At 49.4% G+C, this 25,457-nt stretch overlaps 1 protein-coding gene and 1 long non-coding RNA gene across 6 annotated transcripts in view; both read left to right on the forward strand.

Annotated features, from left to right (window-relative positions):
• Positions 1 to 22,220, forward strand: part of P2RY6 (pyrimidinergic receptor P2Y6) — a 33,005-nt gene extending 10,785 nt beyond the window's left edge. For 2 of the 5 annotated variants that reach the window (XM_032489323.1, XM_014556645.2), the window contains exons 2-3: positions 19,821 to 19,876; positions 20,544 to 22,220. In XM_032489323.1, coding sequence (XP_032345214.1) covers positions 19,857 to 19,876; positions 20,544 to 21,564 — 1,041 coding nt within the window. In that variant the 5' untranslated portion in view covers positions 19,821 to 19,856 and the 3' untranslated portion in view covers positions 21,565 to 22,220. Of the gene's footprint in view, positions 1 to 14,340; positions 15,388 to 16,379; positions 17,375 to 19,820; positions 19,877 to 20,543 lie in introns of those variants that run through there. The other 3 variants (XM_032489325.1, XM_032489324.1, XM_032489326.1) reach the window with 3 other exon arrangements.
• A 21-nt stretch (positions 22,221 to 22,241) lies between these two features.
• On the forward strand, positions 22,242 to 24,726 carry LOC116666473. The gene is made up of 2 exons (XR_004323350.1): positions 22,242 to 22,590; positions 24,396 to 24,726. It is a non-coding gene; the product is annotated as an uncharacterized LOC116666473 (long non-coding RNA).
• The last annotated feature ends 731 nt before the right edge of the window (positions 24,727 to 25,457 follow it).

A 25,457-nucleotide genomic window follows, 5' to 3' on the forward strand; every position in this document is an offset into this window, starting at 1 on the left:
CTGCCCAAGGCTCCCTGTTTAGCTAGGACTCTTCTCCTCTAAACTTCTTGCAGTCTTTTTTCTGTGTTTCCTCATTGCTTCTTAGTTCACCAGAAGAGAGGGCGCCATGGTCCGGAAACCTAGCTGATTGTCTGTGAGCCTGCTGACTCTTCTCCCCTCCTGCCCACCCCCACCGCCTCATCCTGTGGCTGCCCCTGGAGGCCTGGCTGCCTGTCGCTCCCAGCATGGCCCAGTCTGCAGGGCTGGCAGCTTGTCTGGCTCCTCTGTGTGGCCCACCTGCCACCTCTTTTCCCTCCAGTGCTCTGCACCAGCCACTCTCACATCATTGTCTCACTGAGTATTCACAACATCCCAGCATCCCCCCACCACCTGCCAGGTGCTCTTATTATTCCCATTTTATAGGCAAGGAAATGAAGTCTCAGTGGGGGAAATGGCTTTCCCAGAGTTACCCAGCCCAACTAGTAGCAGTGCTGGGGTTTCTACTCCTACCTCCAAAATTTATCCTAACTGTTGTGGCCTATCTAGCAGGGGTGTGCTGGCTGGTTGGCTAGACGAATAAATGAATAAATCACTCAATCGATATTGAGATGAAAGAGAAGGTTAAACAATAATAACAATGGCTATTGCTTAGTGAGCACCTACTTTGTGCTAAGTGCTTCACGTAAAAGCAAATGCAGGCAAGATTATGGTTTTCCCCATTTTGCAGTTGAGGAGGTTCAGAGAAGTTAAAGCATCTTGTGCAGTGTGGGACCTGGGATTCTAACTCATCCTCCCTAGAGGAGCAGAGCCTGGTGACAGGTGCCCATTGTGGCAAAGGCCAGGCAAGACTCTTAGGAAGTTATGTCTAAAGGGCTCTCCCCAGTGACACCCACCCCCACCCCTCCTGTCCCAGGGCCATTTCCCCATTTATCTCTGAAATGGGTTTCTATTTCAGTCTATGGTGGGGATCTGCTGGTCCAGATCTGACTGTTCCTCTCTGTTGGCACATCTAGTGAGAGCCAATGCCCTGGCCTGGGCACATGGCAGTATCTTCCTGTTCCTCCTGCCCCAGGGCCAGCCTTGTCCTTAACAGCTTCCATGGGATGGCAGGCCTGTGCAAGATGCAGTAGTGGATCTGTGGAGATGGCCTGGGTGGGTCAGTGGCATCTGTACCCAGCCCTGTGCTGGCTGCCAGGGACCCAGAGAGGAGTAGAGCCAGCCCTTTGCTTAGAGGACTCATGGGCTGGGTACTGAGGCCTGGGTGGATTAAGTCTGTAGTAGTGGGGAAAGAGCTTGGCATCCTGACTCCCAGTGCAGCACTGATTTTCATGGCCTGGGACAGAGCAGGAGCTGTTCTGTGGCCCCAGGAGAGAGCTGACATGTGGAGTCTAGGAAGCAGATCTCAGCTCCAGGGGATGATATTATCTCTTTCAAGCCAGGAGGATGAGAATCAGCTGGTCAGGTCAGCCTGAAATTCCCTGAGGGCCTTCTGTTGGGGGACAGGATAGGGGTAGGGGACACTCTTCAAAGGGAAAAGAAATCAGATGCTGAAATCCGAGCTGGGTTTAAATCTAGATACTAGCATTTGCTGGCTGTTGGCTGACAAGTTATTTAACTTCTTGGAATCTTAGTTTCCTCATTTGTAAAATGGGATAATAGTATCTACCTGGCCAGCTCATGGAGTGTATAAAACAAGATAATGCACATAAAATTACTTGTAGGTGTTTAGGAAGTTTGAGTTCACTTCCCTCCTCACCCTGGAGAGCCCTTCATCTGAGGGAGGGGATATTCCTTTAGGCAGCAGCTAGTCTGATTGTTGAGGCAAGAGACAAAACTTGTAAGATGTTAGAAATGAACTCCCCAGATTCACCAACACTTGACACCGTGGTGCACAGTCTTATTTCTCATGTCACAAAGGGGAGATACAGACACAGAGAGGCTGATGTGTAAGGCAGCCTCAAACACCTCTGCTGTAGAAAGTTGCTAGAATAAAACAGACAGATTAAAATCTGCACAGTCCCCAGCCTCCTGACCAAGCTGGAAACCTCCCTGTCAGACTTTCAGACTTAGATTCACTGAGGACCTACTTTGTGCTAGGCCCACATTATAGCTTTATTATAGGCTTATCTTTACAATAACAGCAACAACCATGAAAGGTTAATACCGTACCCACGTTTAGTAAGTGGGGAAGCTGAGACTGAGTGTTACACTACGTGCTCAAGGTCATACAGCTAATAGAAGCAGAGGGAGGATTCGAACCCAGGACACTCTGGCCCTGAAACCCATGACTCTCCTACTCCATAGGGTACTTGTTCCACAAAAGATATCAGGCCTCATATCAGAAATACATAAAATAAAAAGACAAAATATAAATGACAACATAAAAAGAGGTAATTAGGGAAATATAAATCAAAATCACAATATGATACCAACTTATACCTAGTAAGATGGCTATCAAGAAAAAGACGGACAATAAGAAGTGTTGGTGAGGATATGGAGAAACTGGAACTCTCAAACAGTGCTGGTAGGAATGTGAAATGGTGTAGCCACTTTGGAAAAACTTGTCAGTTCCTCAAAAATTAAACGTAGAGTTACCATATGACTCAGCAGTTCTATTCTTAGGTATATACCCAAGAAAATTGAAAGCATACATTCACATGAAAACTTGCATACAAATAGTCATAGCTGTGTTATTCATAATAGCCAGAAAGTGGAAACAACCCAAATGTTCATCAATTGATGAAGGAGTAGACAAATATGGTATATCCATAAAATGGAATATTATTCACCTATAAAAATGAAATTCTAATCCATGCTACAGCAGGGTGAACCTTGAAGACATTGTGCTAAGTGAAATGAGCCAGAAACAAAATGGTGCCTATTATATGATTTAATTTATGTGAAATATCTGGAATGGGCAAATCCATAAATATAGAAGGTAGATAGGTAGTTTCTACAAGATGGAAGGAGAGAGGAATAAGGAGTAACTGCTAATGAGTACAGGCTTTCTTTTGTGGTAGTGAAAATGTTCTCAAATTAGGTAGTGGTGATGGTTGCACAGTCTAAAGAATATACTAAAAACCACTGAACTGTACACTTTGAAAGGGTGAATTTTAGGTGCATTATATCTTAATTAAAAAAAAATACAGGAGCGAGAAGAACTTACATAGAAGTTGAGACTAACGTCGGTCCTAAGGTAGGAACATAGGGAAACTCAACTACAAGCTTCCTGGCAGCTGGAGTGAAAAGGGAGAAACAGCCTCCAAGAGGAAGAAAGTGCTAGCTTGTTAGGGAAACCCACTTTTCCAGGATGTAGCTCTCGGGCAAGATTCCCACAAGGCTACCTTGCCTATCATAATGACTTGTCAAAAACACCAGTTTCCTAAATCTCCCACCTGAGATTCTGATGCAAGTAGCATTAGGGACTATGAAGGGCCTGAGATGTTACCACACTTACAAGCAAAAAATTAGCCTACTACAGTTCCATGGATGCTGGCAGAAGGACTAAGACTCCTAGCTAGAGACAAAGAACTCTGTTCCTCACATCAGTGGCAGCAGGGAGAATGTCAGTATTAGCACTGGTTCCTCAAGCCCCAATTCCCACAAGGCATTGCAAGGGCCAGATAATACCTGCCCATGCAGTGGGTTGCATTGCAAGACAGGAATCCAGACCTGAGGCAACTCAAATCTTTTCTAATGAGCAGTAAGCCTGCCTGACATTTGCCCCACAGGAAGACATTATCTCTGTCATGACAGACAGCCAACAAAACTGCCTTGTGCTCCAGAGGGAGACACTGTCACTATCTTCCAGGTCTATATGCTATGTATACGTCGCTGAAAAGATCTTCTGGAATAAAGGCAGTCTGTCTCTGCTCGATAGACAGGCCAAAATCTGAGAGACCCATGAAGAATTGTCTCCTGACAGACACATAGATACAATGGTCAGGGCTGTTTTCGTTTGTTATTGTGGTAAAATATACATAACATAAAATTAACCCTTTTTTATCATTTTTTTGGTCGGAAGATATACATAACATAAAATGAACCATTTTTACTCACAACACTTCTGACACCAAATATGTGGGGGGGTTTTCTCTTGACACCAGCTAATTCTGACATCATCTCTGAGGGTTAGTGCGGACCCCTTAGGTTAAGGGCTAAGTCTCACAAGACAAGACTACCTCCCCTGCCCAGCCCCTGCCAAATTCAGATACCAGTCACAAGTCCTGAGCCTCCTGTACTTTTGACTGGCTATAAATCAGGAGTTTCCATGACCCCCTCCTAGGGTTCAATAATTCACTAGAATGGCTCACAGAAATCAGGAAAGCATTTTATTTAACTATCACCAGATTATTATAAAGGATACAACTCAGGAACAGCCAATGGAAGAGATGCACAGGGCAAAGTATAGGGGGAGGGGCCAGGAACGTCCATGCTCCCTCTGGGTGGGCGATCCTCCCAGCACTGCGATGTGTTCACCAACCCAGAAGCTCTCAGAACACTGTTGTTTAGGGTTTTCCTTGGAGGCTTCATAATGGAGGCACAATTGTTTATATCATTGGTCATTGGTGACTGAACTCAATTCAATCTCTAGCCCCTCTCCCCTCCCTGGAGGTTAGGGATCGAGGCTCAAAGTTCTAAGCTCATCAAGCTTTGTTCAGCCTCCATCCTGAAGTTATCCAGGGGCCTGCCAAGAGTTAACAAAAGATGCTCCTATCGGGAAATTCCAAGGGATTTAGGAGCTCTGTGTCAGGAACCAGGGGCAAAGACAAAATATATATTTCTTATGCCATACATAAAATTTTCCATTTTAACCTTTTTGAGTATACAGTTCAGTGGCATTAAGCACATTTACATTGTTGTGGAACTATCAGCACTATCCAAATTGAAAACTTTTTTGTCCCAAAATGGAACACTGTACCCATTAAACAATAACTCTCTATTTCTCTCTCCTCCAGCCCACTATTCTACTTTCTGTCTCTATGAATTTGAGTAATCTAGGTGCCTCATATAAGTGGAATCATACAATATTTGGCCTTTTGTATCTGGCTTATTTCACTTAGGGTATTTTCAAGGTTCATCTGCGTTATATCATGTATTAGAATTTCCTTCCTTTTTAATGCTGACTAATATCCCATTGTATGTATATAAAACCATTTGTTTACCTGTTCTTCCATCGATGGACATTTAGGTTGTTTTCATCTTTGGGCTATTATAAATAATGTTGTTGTGAACCTTGGTGTATAAATATCTGAGTCCCTGATTTCAGTTCTTTTCACCTAGAAGTGAAATTGCTGGATCTTTTAGTCATTCTATGTTTGTTTGTTTGTTTGTTTTTGAGGAACTGCCATACTGTTTTTCACAGATCTGCACTATTTTTACATTCCCACCAGCAATGTGCAAGGGTTCCAGTAGCTCCACATCCCCACCAACATGTTATTTTCCATTTTTTCTTACATAGCCATCCTGATGAGTGTGAGGTAATATAGTTTTGATGTGCATTTCCCTAATGATTAGTGATGTTGAGCATCCTTGCCCAGTTCATTAGCCATTTGGATATATTCTTTAGAGAATGTCTATTCAAATCTTTTCCCAATTTTTGAGTTCGGTTGTTTTTTGTTGTTGAGTTGCAAGAGTTATATATATATTTTTTCTGGGTATTTATCCCTTATCAGGTATATTGCTTGCAAATATTTTCTCTCATTCTGTGGGTTGCCTTTTCATTCTGTTGATGGCATCCTTTGATGCACAAAAGTTTTTTAATTTTGATGAAATCCAGTTTATCTATTTTTTCTTTTGTTGCCTGTGCTTTTGGTGTCATAGTGGTCAGGCCTGTTTTTATTGCACATGACAAATGCAACTAATTTGGGCAAGAACGGTATTAGTGAATGTAAAGGAAAATTCAAAGGCTGACCTAGCTCAGACACGGTTAGAGCCAGCAGTTACAGTGATGCCATCAGAACTCTCTCTTTTTGTACACTTTCTCCTGATTTTCTACTGGTTCCTACACTCTCATCCAAATTTTTCCAGAAGCATCAGGCTTCCATGACCCTCATAGCTAATAATCCTGGGAAAGAACCTTTCACGCTGGTTCCACCAAAATGCTGGAGTAGACGCTAATTGGTTTCCCTTGAACCAATCACTGGTTAAGGGTCTAGATAGATGCTCTGATTGATCAGCTTCTGGGTCAGATGCCTGCCTTGAATGAGCAAGATTACCATGGAATGGAGGAGGGGGCTCCCCATTTCACAAGCTGCTTGACAGGCAAACATTCTTCCCCCAAAGTGGTCCAGGAATCTGATGGGTAGCAGGGTTGGGAGGCTTTGTTTGACAGGACATGCCTCACCTCAGATTTCCCATGGGGGCACTGGAAGTAGAAGGAATCCTTTTAGTTGGTCCCTGAAGACTTCCTGGAGGAGGCAGCATTTATGGTGCCCTGTGATTAGTAGGAGGCTGAGCCCAAGCAATCTGGGTCCCAGGCAGATTAAGCAGAGCAATGGAGGGGCTGAATTTCCCTGCCACCTGAGAACCTCCCTACACTAACCCTCGTGTACTGTAGGAGCTAAGACTGTGAACTCTGGAGCCAGACTGCCTGGGCTCATAGCCCAGTAGCCATTTCTTCTACCTCTGCTACCTTGGGCAAGTCAGCTAAGCTCGCTGTGCCTTGGTTTTTCACTTGAGGTATAAAATGGAGATAATACCAGTCTTATCTCGCAGGGTCATTATGAGGATTAAACAGGGTACTGTACATCCGGCACAGAGTAATAGTTCAATACTTGTATCATTTATTATAAGTTTGGGCCTCTTTTCTGACCGCATTTGCTGGTACACTGGCTGCTCCAGCTGTGTTCACCGTTCTTCAGTGTGTTTCACCCAGCCTCTGCCCTTACTGTTCTCTCTGCCTGGAATGCCATTTTCCTCTATGTGCACTTGGCCATTTCGTTGCTGCCGCCTCCACCATGCCTTCCCTGCCTGCCGAATCATCCCTCCCTGCCTGGGCTCCCACAGGGCTCTGGCGCAGGACGTCTGCCTTGGATTGCAGGCCTTCATGTACACGTCCTTTGTCTATGCTGAGCTCCTGAGTATAGGACTTGGGGCTCCTGTGTTGTTGAATTCACAGTGGGAACCTGCCAGCTGCAGTGTGGGGAGAGGGCTATCCAGGGGCAGAACCACTGACCGTGGCACAGAGGAGAGCACAGCTGGTCCCAGAAAGTGAAAGTAGTTCAGGGCCCTGCAGGTTGCATGCGAGGGGCAGGCATGAGTGCTGAGAACAGAGAGGTCAGCAGGACCCGGGTTTGCCCTTATCCTCAGGCTCTGGGAAGCCATAAAATGCTTAGGCAGGACAATGATTAGGTTAGATTTTTGCTGAGCAAGAACCCCTCTAGCTGCAGAAAAGGATGGATTGGCCGGGGAGGTGGAAGACAGAGCATGAGATGGCCGCCAACTAAGTTGAGGCAGGGACCACAGGATAAGAGGAGGGGATAGTCTGACAAATGCAAAGATGGAGAACACACAGGGCTTGATGAATGGTTTGAAGTGGGGCCTCCCTGGGTTTTCCCACAGGGAAAATGGCAATGAGCAGGCCCTGCCCTGCTGGCCTCTCCACCTGAGACTGGAGGGTAGCAGGCACTGGCACTGACCACTTTAACCAGTTAGTAACCATCTCTCCCTTGCAGTCCCATATACTCCCCACAGCCCAGTCCCACCCCTGGGTAGCGCCCAGGTCAAGCACAAGGCCAGACACTGAGGGAGCGTGGTCAAGTCTGCAAGCTCTAGAAACCAGAGCCAGGCCTCCTCACCAACCCCACCCCCAGAAGGCTGGTGAGGCTGAGGCCCAGCCTGGCTGAGCTGTGCTGATGGGATCATCTGGTTCCTTTGGACAGAGTGGGACCTGGGCTCCTGCACCAGAGAAGGAACCAGCCCAGACCCACAGTTCCTGGGAGCGGATGGTTCCTTCCTGTTTGGTCCTCATCAGCCATGCATTACAGAGGCTGGTATTGGAAGGGAAGTGTGCCCTGGGAATGGTGCTGGGCACAAGGGCCAGGCCAAGGCCAGATGCCAATGCCGTAGGATCTCCACCGCTTGCCAGCTGAGGGTTCTCAGGAAGCATGAATCCAGCTGCCCAGCAGTGGGGCTAGGACTAGGACCAGGTATTCTGCCTTCTACACCTGACATCCATCTCAAGGCCCAAAGAGCTGTGTTTATCCCAGGAGCTAAATGCCTCTCTTCTCTGGGTCTTAGTTTCCTCAGCTGCCAAATGGGTGTGAAGGAGAAGAGGAGAGAATTCAGGAAGCTCTAAGGCCTCTCCCTACCCAGTCAGAGATGGGAGGGCCTACATGGGCCTGGCAGTTGGAACAAGTTACCCTTCAGAACTCTTCTGAGTCCCCATCCACCAAAGCCACAGCCTTGCTTCCCCTGGAGAGGAGAGTCAGACTGGGGCAGCAGGCTTGGTAACAGGGTACAGGGGCAGAAGGCCCTCCATGGACTCTGCAGGGCTGTAGGTCATCCTCTTGCCTGCTCTGGGTCTCAGATTCCCGTCCGTGACCTGAGGATCGAAATAGGGCATCTCTGAGAAACTGACTCCTCCAGTCTGTCTTTCTAGCACTATGGCTGTCAATGCTTGTGGACAGGAGTGTAGAAGAGGGATAGAAGGCTGCTATAAGCCCGGGTTTCAAGGCCCCTGATTTGGCCCTACCACCAGCTGGCCCTGCAGCCTCCCTGTCCCAGCCACTTCATGCGGTTGTCTCTGACCTGGACGCTAACCATATCCAATCCATCCTCCATCCAGCAGCACAAGGAACCTCCTAAATCTCAAATCTGATCATTCCTCTGCCCTGCTTTACAAACCATCGAGGGCTCCTTGGCTGGTATCCACAATGCAGAGACTAAATTTGTAGCCTGGCATTTGAGTGAGGCCTGTTGGGACCTGGCTCTGATGACCTCTCAGCCTCACCTCCTGTAAACACAAACACATGTAGATACCTGTACCCTCATATCTCCAGCAGGTCTCTCTGTGGGGAACACCCTCCCTTTCCTTGTCCATAGTCCACCAAAGAATCATCTCCTCCAGGGAGCCTTCTTTAGTACCGCAGGCAGAGATAGGGGCCTCCTCTGCCTTTCCAAAGACCCCTTCATCAGTCTTTCCTCCAGGACAAGGACCAGAGCCCAGTGAAGTCTGTGCACATTGTAAGCCTCCCTGTAAATACGTATCAAATGAATAAATGAGTGAAAAAGTGAGTGAGTGAATAAGCAAAGACTACAAGTGAGGCCATTCTCAGCTGGTCTGTGGTAAAATTGAAGCAATGATAGAAGCCCCACTGAGTGAATACCTGCTCGCATGAGATACCAGGCTGGGTGTTCTAGATCCATTACTTCATTTGAGCCCCAACAGCGCTGTGAGGTGGGTATTATTATCTTTATTTTGTAATTAAGGACACTGAGGCTCAGAGAGGTAAAGTCAGTATTTATAAGAGCCAGGACAGCAACCAGGTCTGTCAGGTACCAGGCTCTGTAGAGGAGGAAACAGTGATGTGTGGCAGAGGGGTGCAGATGCCAGGAAGGGACATTTGGCCCTAACTGACCTGGACCCCACCCAGGGAGAGGGATGGGTTGAGGTGGGTATATGGGACTTAATGGGAGAATTAGAATTAATGAGGCTTGAAGAATTCTGGGTTTTCCAGGGACTAAGGAGAGACGTGTTCTGGAGTGGATCTCATATCTTGTATGACCACGGGTGGTGCTGGGGGTAGCTAGGTGAGCTTTGTGCCTTCCACCCTTACCTCCTCCATGATTGACAGCCCCTCCGATTATATGATACAGACAATTGATGTTTTCTCAAACCAATGCCATGAGCTATGCAAAGGTATCAGTCCCCTCATCTACCCCCTCCAGAATACCACCTTTCTTCCCCCCTCAACCCCCGTTCCCACCTAAACAAACATTCTGGAGAGGCCATGTCTACCCTGAGCGCCACCCTCAAATTCCCAGCAGAGTCCAGGCCCTTTCCTGAAAGCCACATAAGCAGCTCCCCTCCCCCAGCCCAGCACCAGCCTCAACGGGGTGATGTCAAACAGAAGTCACCTCACAATGGTCTGTTTTTTTCCTAAAGTCTGTTGCATCAAGGTCACTTCTGAGATTGTGTTGACATTCTTGAGCTATCCCTAGAAATTCATCCATCCATCCATCCAACAAATACATATTGAGTACCTACTTCGTGTCAGGTACTATCCTAGGCACTAGGGATGCAGTAGTGAATAAAATATGAAAACCCCTGCCCTGGTGGAGTTTATGTTCTGGTGGAAGGAGGCAGACAATAAGCAAACAAGTCAGATAGTATATTCAAAGATGATAAATGCTAAGGAGAAAAATACAGCGGAGGAGGGGAGTAGGTGGGAGGTTGCAATTTTAGCTAGCGTGGTGGCGGGGAGTGGGGGAACCTCACCACAAAGGTGTCGTTTGAATGACCACCTGAAGGACATGAGGTCTGTCCTGTGTTTTTATACACACTCTACATGCAACAGTGCACTCCTAGACAGGGTCCCCTGTGCCACCCGCTGGCCCCCCACATTATACTCTGAGCCCTGCAGGTGCCCTGACTTTGATCTCTGCCCCCCAGGCCACCTCTCAGGTGCCTACAAAGTGCTGCCCCTCCCACACTAGCTTGGCCATAGATAAGGCCCCAGTCCCATATGGCTGACATCTGACAGGATGGAGGCAAAGGGTTTTGTCTTCTGGTTTGGAAATGGTTATGGCCTCCTGGCCTCATGCCTGGTTTCTGGGCTCCACCCCTAGGGTCCCTGGGCCTGGACATGAGCCCTGGACTTGCCTGGTGGGAATGAAGACCAACTGATGAATAGTCTTGGGACAGTCTCTGTAGAGTGTCCTGGGTGTTTGGGGGCAGCCAAGCTCTAGACCCCCAGAAGAAGGGTTAGATGGGGGAACGGAAGCAGTGACCAGGGGCAGCTCTCAGGACTCAGTATGACAAAGCATGTGTTTCAGTGAGCTTTCTCAAGGTGCAATGCAGCAGCCTGGGAGAGAAGGAGTGAGCTCCCCATCATGGGAAATATGTAAGCAGTGGCCAGACAAGCCTGTCCAAGAGGCTTCAGGGAGCCTCCTTCTCTGAGGTGTTGAGGAAAGCTCTGGGTCAGACACTCTTAAGGCCTCTCTGACCCTGAGGGTCCAGAACTCAGAGCCTTGTTATTGACCCCTAGGTTCTGGGGTCCAGTTGGGTTTCTTGTCTCTGCTCAGGTGCCGGAGATAGAGCAGGGCCAAGGCAGAGGGTGAGAGCTGCCTTTTGTGGGAGATGAGGGGTCCTCTGAGGTTTTCTTTGCACACAAACATTACCTGTGAGAGCTATGGACATAGTTGCCTACCTTTGGAGCCTCAGTGTCTGTCTGTGAAATGGGCAGCACCATAACCCACAGTAAACACTCAGGCAGTGTTGGTGGTCTGAGGGGATTCAGGTAGGCTCAGAGGTGCTACTCCTGTAGCCATTACCTTCATCCCCCCAACAAATCTTTTCTGTCATCAGCCAAGACCAAAATTAGATTTGATTTAGCCAGGCAGCACCAAGGACAGAGCCATGAGGCTCATCTTTACAGACTGGGCCACTAAGTCAACATTTCCCAGTGCCTCTTGGGTGCTGGTGTCTGGAGCCACAAAGGGAAAGCAGACCTGTCCTCAATTCCTAACAAAATTAGGGAAGGGAAGGAGTCTGGCTGACATTGCCCCTTGGGCTGTTCTTTTCTGCCCTGATTCTCTGCCCCCTGTCTCAGGCCACTCTGTTCCCCAGAGGCAGGATGGTGTGGTAGCTTTACTGTGTACTTTAGGCAAGTTCCTGATCTCTCTGGCCTCATAGGGAAATGTCATTTTTCTTCCTGAGCATGGACTTTAGTGTTTTTCAGATCTGTGTCCTCATCCTGGCTCACCACTGACTCACTGTGTCACCTTGAGCAAGTCACCAGTCTTCTCTAAGCCCATTTTCTTGCCTGTAAAATGGGGATAAACAGCTCACCACACAGGTCCATTGAAGAGCAAAAGAGATCCTGCCATAACAGCACTTAGTTCAGTGGCTGGCACCAGCTGAGTCACCAAGAACCTGTAGCAGTGAAGTTGTTCAGGAAAATGAGGCATGGGGAAATGGAGTGACCTCCCTAGAGTCACACAGCAAATGGGTGATGAATCTAGGACTTGAACCTGGGTTTCTAGTTTTCTTGTTTCCTTCTCAGGAGCTACTGACATGACACAGTAGTTACTCTGGAAGCCAGTGAAAGAGGGGCTCTCCTCATGGGAAATGAACTGGGGAGCTTCCCTGGCTGCCCCCATGGAGACTAGGCTTGACCTGACAGTCCCTCAGTCCCTGTCTGCTCCTCGGCTTGTGGCCTCCAGGTACATGGTCAGTTCCAGCCTCCACTACAGGGATATGAGGGTTCTGAGGCCAAAGCTGTAAATATGGGCTGTTGAAAGAGGAGTAGGGAGGCATGGAGGTACAGGACTATAGGCAGGACTCCTGATTTTAAGTGACAATCCTAGGTCAAATGGTCTGAGGCAACAAGGGAATTTATCAGCTTATGCCTCCAGAAAGTCCAGTGAAAGGTAAAGCTGCAGGCATAGCTGGAACCAGGCGCTCAGTGGTGTTCTCAGGAACCTGTGTGTTCTCATCTCTCAACTCTGCCATCCCTTGGCTTTATTTTGGACAGTCTCCTCCCTGGTGTATCTTCAGTTCACTGAACAGTGCCTGGCACATAGTTTACCTGGCTCCAGCATCTCCAGGCTCACTTCCTACCAGCTTTGCAAAGCCAGTGGGAAACCCGTCTCCTTCCCATTGTTTCAGCAAAAGCTTCAAAATCTAAGGCACCCAGTGAAGGTTGCCCATCCGCCCCCAAGCTGGTTAAAGGGCTGGAGGAGCCCCCTCTTGTCTCATTGGCAGGCCTAGGTCACAGGCCCACCACTCCTAGATCCTCAGGGCTCCAGTGGAAGAAGGAAGGGAGGCTGTCATCATGAGAAGGGTCTGAGAATTAGGTGGGAGAAAGTAAAGAGGAGCAGAATAGTGACGCCCTGCAGGACTGGCCAGATGGCTGGACCTGGGCCATCTCTTCCCCAGTGGACTGGAGCCTGGTTATCTGGGAAGACAGGCAAGTCTTAAAGGCAGCAATGGAGGCTTCTAGCCAATTGCACTCCTTGCATCTAAACAGCACATTTTTTCTTGAAGGGGGATCCAAATGGTGCACCTCCACAGGGAGATTTTAAAAGTGAGACAGGGGTTCCAGGCAAGGAACAGAGACCCTCTCACACTAGGTCCAGGGAAGAGGGTTTATTGACAGTTCCTGGGATTTCCCAGGGCCTGGGGTGGGAGCTGCTGCAGCCCCCTGGGTGTGGACTTGGAAAGCCAGCCATTATGGGTTCTCCGTCTGCTGGCAGGGGCTGCCCTGTTGCATCTGCTATCTGAGCCCCTGTGCTCTCCCACAGTTCCTCAGCCACGAGGCTGCCCTTTGACTTCTCAGCCTTGTGCCTACTAGGTTACCGTGGTCTCAGACCTCCTTATTCACATGCCCAAGAGATTTTGCCAGGCCTCAGCTTCCTCATCTGCAAAGTGAGGGTGGTAGCTCTGAAGAATAAACGAGATGTGGCATGTGAAGCTTTTTTGCGCAGTGAAGCATTTTGCACAATAAAAACATCTGTCCAGATTGCGGTGGGGATGACATGAGCTCACTGATGGGCAGCTGGGGCCTGGGGCTTAGTAGAGCTACAGGAGATACAAGTTTCCTCTTTGCTCAACCTATAGAGGCCAGAGAAAAACTAACGGAAGCAGCCTCAACCCCCAAATTCCCCAAACCTACAGCTTCCCCTTCCTTGCACTCAAAATGGCTGTTTCAGTTCCAGATTTAATTCCTGCTGAGCAGGAGGTTAGACAAGGGAGTGGAAAAAGAGAAGAGAAATCAGGTTTCTTTCCCTCCTGTACCCTCCTCCTGCCGGGTTTGCCTGCTTTTGTAGCCAGCCTGATATCACAGGTGAGGTGAATACTCCTCCAGGAGGGGTTGGCTGTGCCCTGTGCCCATTGTCCTCTGGGTGTCAGGGAGGCACTGGCCCCAGGAACCTAGTCGTTTATCAGGTGACGACTCAGGTTCAGAGAAGGTAGGTGGCTCACCCTTAATCAACAGCAAGTTGTTATGTCCCAGCCTGTCTGACTCCTCAGGGGAAGGAAGCTGGGTCTTGATCCCTGTCATCCTGTGCCTTTGCTGCTAAGCTTATAGGTCACAGGCGAGCAAGGGGGTTTCCAGGCCTTGTTTCCCAGAAGGCAGGCAGGCCAAGGTTAGGAGGCCTCTTCCCATGTCTGGTCTGTGCTGGTTCCTGGCTGGCTGGCAGGCGGTGACTCAGGCTTCCAGCTCCTGCCTCTGGCCATCAGGCCTCCTCATCCCTTCCAGATAAAAAGGCTTAGAGGCTGAGGCGGGGGCAGGCATGGGACAAGGCTACTGAGCCAGCTAAAGGGGTATCCTGAAACCACAGGATCCAAAAAGCCCAAGGAGTTTCAACCCTTGTCAGTTCTTCTCACATTTTAACTGAATTGCTTCTGCTGCAGGCATAAACTGACCCCACATGTTGTTGCCTGAATTGAAAAAAGGACACCAGCAGAGGTTGTCCCCTCCGTGGGGTGAGGGACTTCAGTGTTTCTGCCAGTGGTGTACCTGGATAGGAGATGGGCGGTGAATGCTTGGTGTCAGGGAGCCACTCCCCCAGCCTCTTCCTCAGCCAGGCAGGGCTCAACACTGGCCCTATTGCCCTGCCAATGTCCCCAGCGGCGGTGTATAGACCTGCCCCCTGCCCTCCTCTGAGGGCTGCTGTCTGAGGGCACAAGCTTGGCCATCCTGGGCAGTCTCCTGGCGCCATCTCATGGCCAAAGGCTCTCAGGGCAGGGAAGACACTCATGGGGGAATCCTCTGGTTTGAACATCATGAAGCATGGAATTGCTGGGGAACAATGGAAAAGGAGGCTGTAGAGTGAGACCATGTTGAAATGCTACTGGGCTGGGACACCTTGGGAAACTCCCTAGCCTTCCTGAGTCTTAGTTCCTTCACTGGTAAAATGGAGAGAATAATCACCACTACCTGCCCAGAACTGAAGATAAAACATCTGGCACATGGTAGGCAGTTAATAAATGACTCCTGGTGCTGAGGACCCTGAAATCAGTGGAGACCAGGGTGAACTGAAGGAGCAAGGAGTCCAAAGCTGGGCCTGGAACTGATTCATTCAGTTAACAAACGTTTGTCGCATACTTGCTGTGTGCTAGGGCAGCTCACATACATGGTTTCATTTAATGCTTACAACAGCCTGTGTGGTTGATACCAGTGATCACTCTCATTTACAGATGAGAAAACTAAAAGGAAGGAAAAGTCGGATTCTTCACAGAAGGTGGGTGAAAGCATCCCAGGCAGAGGAAACAGCATGTGACAGGCCTGGGGGCTGGAAAGCCCAGTGGGGAAGGCTGAAGCTGGGCTGGGAGCCCTGGCAGGCTTGGGAGCTGGGCAGTGGCACTTGGGAGCAGGGCAGTGGTATTTGGGAACAGGGCAGTGGCACTTGAGAACAAGGAAGTGGCACTTGGGAGCTGGGCAGTGGCACTTGAGCTCTGCTTGAGGTTTCCTGATGGGCCAGCCCCTCAGGCTTCCCATCTGGTCCCCTCTTCGCACAACTCATCCCATGTTCTGGCTGCAGTATTTCTTCTTCATTTCTTGGACAGGGTAGGCTCATCCATCCCCTACCTCTGTGCCTCCTGCCTGTGGTGCCCTCTTCATTCTTTTTAATGTGTCTAAGTCCTGCCCAGCAAAAGACATGCCTTTTCTAGGAGCTCTTCCACGTCACTCACTCCCAGGTGCACTCATGACCCCGAATACCCAAGCTCTCCCTCCTGGGCCCCACTCAGGTGGCAGGAACTGAGACCCAAGCCTTGCCCTGGGGCTGACACCTTCAGGAAGCCCTCAGGGCTGCTCCTATTCTTGGGGCAGACACCGTGGTGGGGGCAACCATAGGAGGTCGTCCTGGGAACCCAGCAGAGGACTGGCTGCTGGACTGAAGGCCAGGCCTCTTTGCCCTGCTGAGCCCCAGCACAGCTCAGATCAGACCTGGAGGTTCACATCCTCAGCAGGCACAAGTGCCCTCCTAGCACAGACTGGAATAAGCAATAGGTGCTCAGTTCATGTACGACTGGCCAAGGGTTTACTGGCAGCTCAAACCTGAATTTACTCAGTTTGGTGTAAACTTTTGGCCCAGCCTGGATTCCTCAATCCCCTTGCCTGTAAAATAGATTTGGTGGTGAGGTTAGTGCTTTCACCTTACGGAGTAAAAAGAGTCTTCCCTCCCTTTATCAAGTCACTCTCACAACATGCTGGTGGCCAGTATGACCACATTGCATGAGAGGGGGAAGGGGCTCATCCAGAGTCACACAGTGAGTAGGCACCAGGGTAGAACTAGAACCTGGGCCTCAAACTCCCCGGGCAGTGTTCTTTCCCTGCATCATTCTTTCCTACCCCCTAGCTGGCTCAGCTGCTCCAAATGAGAGCCTACAACCTCCAGGTCACCCCTTGAATGCTGTCTCCAGCACTGGAGTCAGCCTCCTTGGGACAGCGAGGAGCCACATCCTAACAGCTCTTCTTCCTGGCTGGGTGGTGAGGAGGGGTTGGGGGAGGGCTTGGCACTGACAGGGAGAATCACACTCAGGTTGAGTGTTATCCCCTCAACCCATGCCCCTCACTCCCAGGGAGCTCTGGGCCTGCCATGCTTGTAGAGAAAAGGAAGAGAGGGAGGTAGGGAAAAGGTGGCTGAATAAGTGAGTGTATAAGTGGGTGACCCCAGAGAGGGATGGATGCATCAGTGAATGAGCTATTGAATGAATGAAGAAAAGAGGGATGGATGGAGGAGTGACTGGGAAGATGACTTGGGTGTTACAGCCAAAGAGGGCCCAAAAGTTCTTTAACCACCAAACAACCCATTGGACAGATGAGAAGACTGAGAGAGGGCTGAGGAGAAAGGAAGCTGCTGGGTCTGTGGGACTGGTCTTTGACCATCAGCCACTGGTCCTCCCCCACCTCTCTCTCTGCCCTCTCTTCACCCTCTTTCCTCTGCTGGGGTGGGGAGGGTTCCAGGAAGGAGATCTTTTCTCCTCCTCTTTGCTCCTGAGACTCAGTTTCCGTCAGGCTTTGTAGTTGAGGGTGGCGGGGAGGGGGTGGCCCTTGCAGGGGCTATTTCAGTCAGAGACAGCCCTGCCAGGAAACAGAGGAAGCTGCCCCGTCAGAGGTGTTACAGCCTGTGCTGAGGGTAGAAGAGTGGAGCGTTTCATATCTGGCCTCCCCTTGACCCAACGCATTTGGAGTTATCAAGGCGCTTCAGGGACGAGAGACTGCATGTGAGTGTTGGCGCATCTCGGGGCCACAGGCCAGTGGCGGGTTGGGGTGGGGGATAAGGAACTCTGACTTTGGGCAGACAGGCTGGGTCTAGTGCACACCTAAAGGAGGTCCACAGAGTTGGAGGGACCTAGAGGAAGGGACTCCCCCAACTGGGGGATCAGAAAAGAAAGATGTAAGTTTGAATCTGAGCTTGATGGACACTTAGAGTTTGACGAACACAGATGGGTCAAATGGCACTTTGTGTTGAAGAGAACAGCAAAGATGGGGAGGCCAGAGAGGAAATATGGATCTCTGGCTCTGAACGGCTGTGGTATCTTGGAAACACTGTAGCAAGAAAGGAAGGGGCAGAGTGGAATGACCTATGAGGCCTGAGAGCTTGGCAGGGAGCTTGAATGTCAGGACAAGAGTTTGAGCTTTTCTCCAGAGGGCAGAGAGCTGCAGAGAAAGATGGAGTCAGAGCCACCTGTTAGAAAGCCCCCCACTGCAGGCAGAGCAGCTGAAGCCCAGGAAGAGGTTGGGGTCTGAGCTGATCCAGGGCATAGGGCCCAAGAGTGAGTGACAGATGTGAGAGCTTGAGAGAGCCAATGTCAGCTGCTACCTGGAGGCAGGGACTATGCAAGCCCTCCCTGGGGACCAGCTCTTGCCAGGAAGTGGGAGAGCAATTCTCCCCTCTCAGGTCCTCAGAAGGCAGAGTGGATGACACTTAGGCTTGCCTTTCCTGGGGCACACCTGAAGGTTTGCCTGGGTCCGCTTGAGCAGCCCCTGCCTCCTTCAGAGAGGACCAGTCTCACTGGAGTGGGGGCCAGAAAACACCTGGAGTCTCCAGTTACCTGCAGGTGGCTCTCTCTCAGGGTGTCTGAGGGTGACAGACCTCTCCAGAGAGGGTTCAGGGGCACAGCACCGTTCCTTCTACCCACTTTCCTCTCCTTGCCATGACCCTCTGCCCCAGCAGGCTGCTCCACCTTCCTCCCTGCCTAGGGACACCCCAGGGGGCCTCACCCCACTCTCTACCCATGGAAATCTTCCTTAGCCACCAGGGACTTGCTCCATTCTTCATCCTCCACTGAAAATGTCTTCTGTCCTATGGCTCGCCCTGGTCTCCCAACTCAGACTAGCATATGTACCTGTGTATGAATATGTACCTGTGTACATATATGCATATATCTATGTATGTATGTATCTGTCTACATCTACATCTATACACTGTGCCCTGTGCATCCAGCAAGCAGTGAGTACCCATGAAATGCCTGGCATGTGAAAACAAGAGAATGAATACATGAATGAAAGAATGGCCTGAACACACAAATGAAGAGATGAATGAATGCACTTTCTCTTGCCTGCACTAATCTTGGCTTCCTGGTGACAATGGGTGGACCATCATGCTTCCTTCATTGGCCTCACCCTCATGCCTAACTGATTAGCTGGGCACCCAGTACTCCTAGCATGTGGGCTGAAGCCCCAGGAAGAATCTTTGATACCTATAGGTGACGTGACCTGTGGGATACAGACTAGAGAATCCAAACATCCTCATTTTGCAGTTGCCCAGAGGTAAAGTATTTTGATCAAAATCAAATTTTAAGTGGTGAGAAATTCATTTGAGGAGTTATGTTTTGCTTTAATATAACTTTTGCGTTTGCAGGAATTTATGTTTTTTCTGGGCCTGCCTCAGTTTCTTGCATCTATAAAATCGGGAGGGGAGAGGAGATGACTTGACTCCCTATCCCAAAGGCTTTCCCTTATAGGTCCACTGGATTTACGTTGTGAATTCCCTCTGGACACCAGTAAATGTGGAAATGCCAGTTGGTAGTTGAGTATTCACAAGTCAGACTTATCCCACCAGGGGCCCTCATAAAGCATTTGTTCTGCTGGTTCCGAAAAGGGAGCCTGAAGGGATGAGTGGAGGGACAAGGTGTATAGCAATAGCATGGCATTTATTAAGCACCTACTGCATACCAGGTCTATGACAGTTTTACTGATAAGGACACAGGCCCAGAAAGGGCAAGCAACATCCCCTAGATAGAACAGCAAAGAAGTAGGGGAGCCGGGATTTGAATCAGGCCTGGCTATCTCTGAAGCTAGATTTCTAACCTCCACTTTCCATGTCTGTGGGCCATACTATGTTGCCTACTCTGAATAAGGCAGTTTGATTCTGGTTCTGGCTCTGTTTCTAACTTATTAAGTTTGAGCAGTCACTGCGCCTCACTATGCCTCTATTTCCCTCTCTGTAAAGTAAGCTGTAGACTTTACAAATGCTTGGTCCCTTAGCCATTTGCCTTCAGGGAAACTGTTTTCACTCTGGCCACCAGGGGGCGCTGTGGCTTCAGTGTGGGGTTTTTTTGTTTTTTGTTTTTTGTTTTTTCCCTCCCAGACACAAATTTGTAGCCTCCCATCCAGTAGAAGGAGACTTAGGGAACTCCTAAATCACCTCCTTCCCCCATTTTACAGATAAGAAGACTGAGGCCAGAAGAAGAACCATGGAAGATGGAGCCCAGGCTGAGGAGGTGGGCACTGTCCTTAGCTCAGAAGTGTAGACATTCTGCTCATGTGATTAAGTTACCATGATCTTCCCTGCCCTGGTTCCCAGGTTGGGCTCTCAGACACAGAGAAGTACCAGATCTGGCACCTCTTAGGAGCTTCCCAATCTGTGGGAAAGAGATAGGCAGGCCCACCATGACCACAGTGTCCAAACTCCAGGGAGCCCAGGGAAGCCCTGAATCGCATGATTTAGTGCCTCCAACCTCATGACATCCTGAGAGGTGGGTGCATCATTTCCCCCATTTTTCAGATGGGAAAACTGAGGCTCAGATAAAGTATATCATATCACTAGTCCAAGGTCACATAACTAGTAAGTAGCAGTGCTGGGATTCAAACCAAAGTCTGTTAATCTCCACTTACAGAGGAGACATTTGAGTACGGTTTTGAAAAATGAATAGAAATTCACCAGAAAAGTTGGTGGGAAATGAATATTATAGAAAAAAAGAGAATTGTACATCTCCTAAGCTTGAGCTTTATTGTATTCCAGGTCTCCTTAAAGTGAAGGCTGTGGGGGCTTCCGTGGGGGTGGGGGCAAGTATCAGAGACGGTTCAGGTAGAGAGATCAAGGCCCAGAGAGGGCCAGGGGCCACACAATGAGTGTGATCACTGACAGGTTGTGTGTTACTTCTCCAGGCTCTCTGGATGTAGGAAGCCCAGTTGGACAGCCATGGAGTGGGACAATGGCACAGGCCAGGCCATGGGATCGCCACCCACTACCTGCGTCTATCAAGAGAACTTTAAGCGACTACTGCTGCCACCTGTGTACTCGGTGGTGCTGGCAGCTGGCCTGCCACTGAACGCCTGCATCATTGCCCAGATTTGCACATCCCGCCGGGCCCTGACCCGCACAGCTGTGTACACCCTGAACCTGGCCCTGGCTGACCTGTTGTACGCCTGCTCCCTACCCCTGCTCGTCTACAACTATGCCCGAGGTGACCACTGGCCCTTTGGAGACCTCGCCTGCCGCCTGGTCCGCTTCCTCTTCTATGCCAACCTTCATGGCAGCATCCTCTTTCTTACCTGCATCAGCTTCCAACGCTACCTGGGCATCTGTCACCCTCTGGCCCCCTGGCACAAGCGTGGGGGCCGCCGGGCTGCCTGGCTAGTGTGCGGGGCTGTATGGCTGGCAGTGACCACCCAGTGCCTGCCCACAGCCCTCTTTGCTGCTACAGGCATCCAACGTAACCGCACTGTCTGCTACGACCTGAGTCCCCCTGCCCTGGCCACCAGCTACATGCCTTATGGCATGGCCCTCACGGTCATTGGCTTCCTGCTGCCCTTTGTCGCCCTGCTGGCCTGCTACTGCCGCCTGGCCCGACGTCTGTGCCGCCAGGATGGCCCAGCAGGGCCTGTGGCCCAGGAGCGGCGTGGCAAGGCAGCCCGCATGGCTATGGTGGTGGCAGCTGTCTTTGCCATCAGCTTCCTGCCTTTCCACATCACCAAGACAGCCTATCTGGCGGTGCGCTCTACACCTGGTGTCCCCTGCCCTGTGCTGGAGACCTTTGCAGCTGCCTACAAGGGCACACGGCCCTTCGCCAGTGCCAACAGTGTACTGGACCCCATCCTTTTCTACTTCACCCAGAAGAAGTTCCGCCGGCGGCCACATGAGCTGCTACAGAAACTCACAGCCAAGTGGCAGCGACAGGGTCGCTGAGTCTATTGGGACAGGACACCTGGGACATGGGCAGCCAGCAACCTGAAGCCATGCAGAAAATTAGAGCTTAGCTCAGCTGGGCATGGAGTGAGGTCTCCCACAGACCCCACAATCTCACTAACAGCTGTTTATTAATCCCTTTCTCTGGACCAGGCCCTGTGGGCACAGAGAGAGGCAAAGCCTGGAACTGGCTCTTCAGAAGGTCCCAGGAAGCCATGGAGAGTTAGAGAAGCCATGTTAAGCTGCTCACAAATAGTGAGACATGCAGTGTAATTGAGGAGTATGCTACATGCTTTGGCATCACCAATAAAGGGAGTAAGGGAAGATAGGAAGGTGAGAGCTTCTGGGAAGGAGCTTTTGAGCTTGGTTTTGAGAGATGAATATGAGCTTTCTGGGCAGAATGTGTGATGTTCCATTCATTCAGCAAAGCTTTACTGACACCTTGTGCTGGGGCCTGGGTTGGTTCTGGGGCCCCAGAAGAACCAGCTTGAGCCCTGCCCCATACAAACTTTCAACTTCTAAAGGCACTGACACAGTGACGTTAAGGCTGTGACAGCGGGAAGTATGACTAAGGAGAAGGGGTGCCCAGAGGATGCCCATGACCCAGTCCAAGGAGTCAGGAAAGATCTCTTGGTGGTGGGGGTGGGGGATAGAAGGGCGGGTGTCCGAACCAGATGTTGAAGACTGAGTGGAAGCTCTGCAAACAGAAGTAGGGTGCACATTAGTGCAGCCTCGGGCAGACAGGCAGAGACCTGGGGTGGAGGGCATGTGGTCTCCTGTGTGTGAAAGCTGAGAAACCAAGAGTCATGCGGTGGCCACTCTCCAGATAATAGCAAGAATGGGCCAGATGCTCAAGGCAGTGGGGGCTCAGCAAAGGGAAGCATCAGGGAGCGCATCTTCGAAGGCGTGGAGCTTGAGCTGGGGAGGAATCCAAAAAGCAGAGAGGAGGAAGCTGCTCTTGTTGGAAGATGCTGTGTGTACAAAACCTGGAGGCAGAGATGCACTGAGCCTGGCTGTAAAGTAACAGTGAGTTTCAGTTTAGTTGGGTTTGCGGAGAGGGGTGGCAAGGAATGGAGCTGGGTGGGAGTAGGGCATTAAATGCCAGGCAGAGCCCCAGACCCCACCTCTCCTCCACCCACCTCTCCACATGTGCCTCTTTAGGTGCCTGGTGACACCTCCACCAGGGCTCCGAAGTGAGGGGAACAGCCCTTCAACGTTGCTTCATCCTTTTTTTTTTTTTTAATGCATTGTAGGTTTTATTTTCAGGGCCTTGAACAATATATGAAGTTCAGCATACATGTCTAATTTTATGAAAATGTATGTTAATTTATAAATTAACTTATATGCCTACAATGAAAAAGAATATGAAAAGGAATACATATATATGTATAAATGAATCACCATAGTGTACACCAGAAATTAACACAGTATTGTAAACTGACTGCACTTCAGTTAAAAAAAAATGAATTTATATAAGTGAACACATCTGTCCTCTAAGCCAACATAAAAAACCCTGTTTAGCTCACAATAAAGCTCAAATTTGAGTTAACTCATTATTTTAACTGTTTTTAAAGTTTATTTTTCTTTTAAAAGTAAAATATGTGCATTCATTAGAATATTAGGAAAATTCAAAATAAATTTTCAGTTACAGTAAACATTCTACTTTGTAGCCTTATTTTTTTACATACCATTTCATGTACATTTCCCCAGGACATTAACTATTCTACAGCTTGCTTTTTGTTTAATTCTTATTTTTTTATTGAACTGTAGTTGATTTATAATGTTAGTTTCAGGTGTACAGCAAAGTGACTGAGTCACACATATACATATACATACACATTTTGTTTCAGATTCTTTTCCATTACAGCTCATTACAAGAAATTAAATATAGTTCCCTGTGCCATACAGTAGGTCCTTGTTGTTTATCTATTTTGTATATAGTAACATTGCTTCATTCTTAAAGGAGAAGACAGCAGCTTGAGGAGATGCAGGGCCACCCCCAGGGCCACCAGGAGGCCGCTTCCTGAAAGTTGGGAGCCTGCAGACTGGCCTCATGACAGACTGTTCCTGCTAGGTACCCACCCCCACCCCCACCCCTGCCCCCTCACCTCCCTGTTGTTCTGGCCTGTGGGTACCTGGAGGGCTGCCTGGAGGCCATCTCTTACGGAGGCCTCTCAAACACAGACCTGAGCCTTAAAAAACTTTGGAAAGGCATCTTCACTGAAGGTCCCCAAGGAGGCAGCAAAAGGGAATTATACCATGCAAAGCCCTTCCTAGTCCTCTTCACCTGCTCTCCTCTTGCACGGGTCACTTTTTATTTTAATTGAAGTATAGTCGGCTTACAATGTTGTGTAAATTTCTGGTGTACGGTATAATGTTTCAGTCACACACATACATACATATATTCCTTTTCATATTCTTTTCCATTATAGGTTACTACAAGATATTGAATATAGTTCCCTGTGCTATACGGTAGAAACTTATTATCTCATTGAAAAAAAACTTTTTTACTGCACATGTCTCTTTCAGCCACTCCTCTGCTGCTCCTCATCCTCTCTGCTCTTTGTCCTCATCCCCACACAGACCCCTGCCCCATTCCCCCTCACTTCTCCTCCAATCCTTATTCCCTCCTGCCAGATCTCAGTATTCATCCCGTAGAACAATCTGGCCACAGCTCTTGGCTGCTCGTTGGCCACGCAGACCCCATACTGACAGAACCAGTCATGGCAAAGGAGCCTTCCACCTGAGAAGGTTGAGTGGGCAGAGGGAAGGACAGAGGGACGGGGCAGGGAGGGGAAGACTGTATAACTTATTCAGTATTTTTCTTTTAGCTCTGCCTAATCTCCAAGGCATGTTGAGGACATTTAGAAAAAGACTCTGCAGGACTTAAACTCCACAGTAATGTCAGAAACATGCTTGCAACTGGTGGAAAAAGGGGGAAAACCAGGCTCAAGTCATCTTGGGAATCCTTTCAAAATGCCCTTACTGGAGAGACTGACAATTTGGACAGAAGGAACTTTGATTCTTTGGGTCACAGTGAGATAGATGTCTGGGGACATCAGAAGACAGAGACTGGTTCTTAGTCCCTATACAATGCAGTGCTAGGTCAAGCAGCCCAGGTGTTACATGAGAGAGAAATAAATGTCTATCTTTTTTAAGCTACTAGTTTTTCAGGCCTTTGTTACCCACCGCCAAAACTAACCCCTTTACCCAGGTTCCATACTGAGATGGTGGACCTTGGTGGAGGCCAGGCAGTGTCCTGGCCTGGGGAGTGGGCCAGGGTCTAGCCTCGGGGTGAGGTCTCCACCTGAGTGGGAGCTAGGAATCAACAGAACCTGGAGACACCCAGAAAGGCTTCCTAGAAGAGTTGCAAAGCCTGGGGAATGAACATCTGACTTTTGGCTTGAGGCTGGAAGAATGGATGGGCTTCCTGAGGGAGAGAGTAAGAAAAAGAGAGGGTTCTGGATCAAGTCCTGGGAACTTCAACATTAGGGGGCTAGGAGGAGGAGGAGGAGCCAGAGAGGTGGAAGGCCAAAGCCTAGGGTCTCTGAATGATGGTGCCATGATGGGGCAGTGGAGTTGGGTGAGTGAAGGAGCAGTTGGAGGGGAGGAAGTGGAGGTGATGGATGGGGAAGAAAAGAGAGAGGAAGTTTCCAAAGGAGGCCAGGCCCAGGGAAGGTGCTTATAAGACAGGAGACCTGTGAGTGTTGGCTGCTGGAGATTGAGGACCGGGAGCCAGAGGGCAAGGTCAAAGATGGAGAAGCCTGAGAGTTGGTAACTGGGGCTTGTCTCACATTTCCATTCCAAAAGGAAAAGCCCAGGGGCATTGGATCTGTCTTAACAATGAATACTGCTGGATCCTCCTTCCCTCATTCATTTGTTCAACAAATACT

This window comes from Camelus ferus, chromosome 10 (assembly GCF_009834535.1).
Source record: "Camelus ferus isolate YT-003-E chromosome 10, BCGSAC_Cfer_1.0, whole genome shotgun sequence".
NCBI lineage: Eukaryota > Metazoa > Chordata > Mammalia > Artiodactyla > Camelidae > Camelus > Camelus ferus.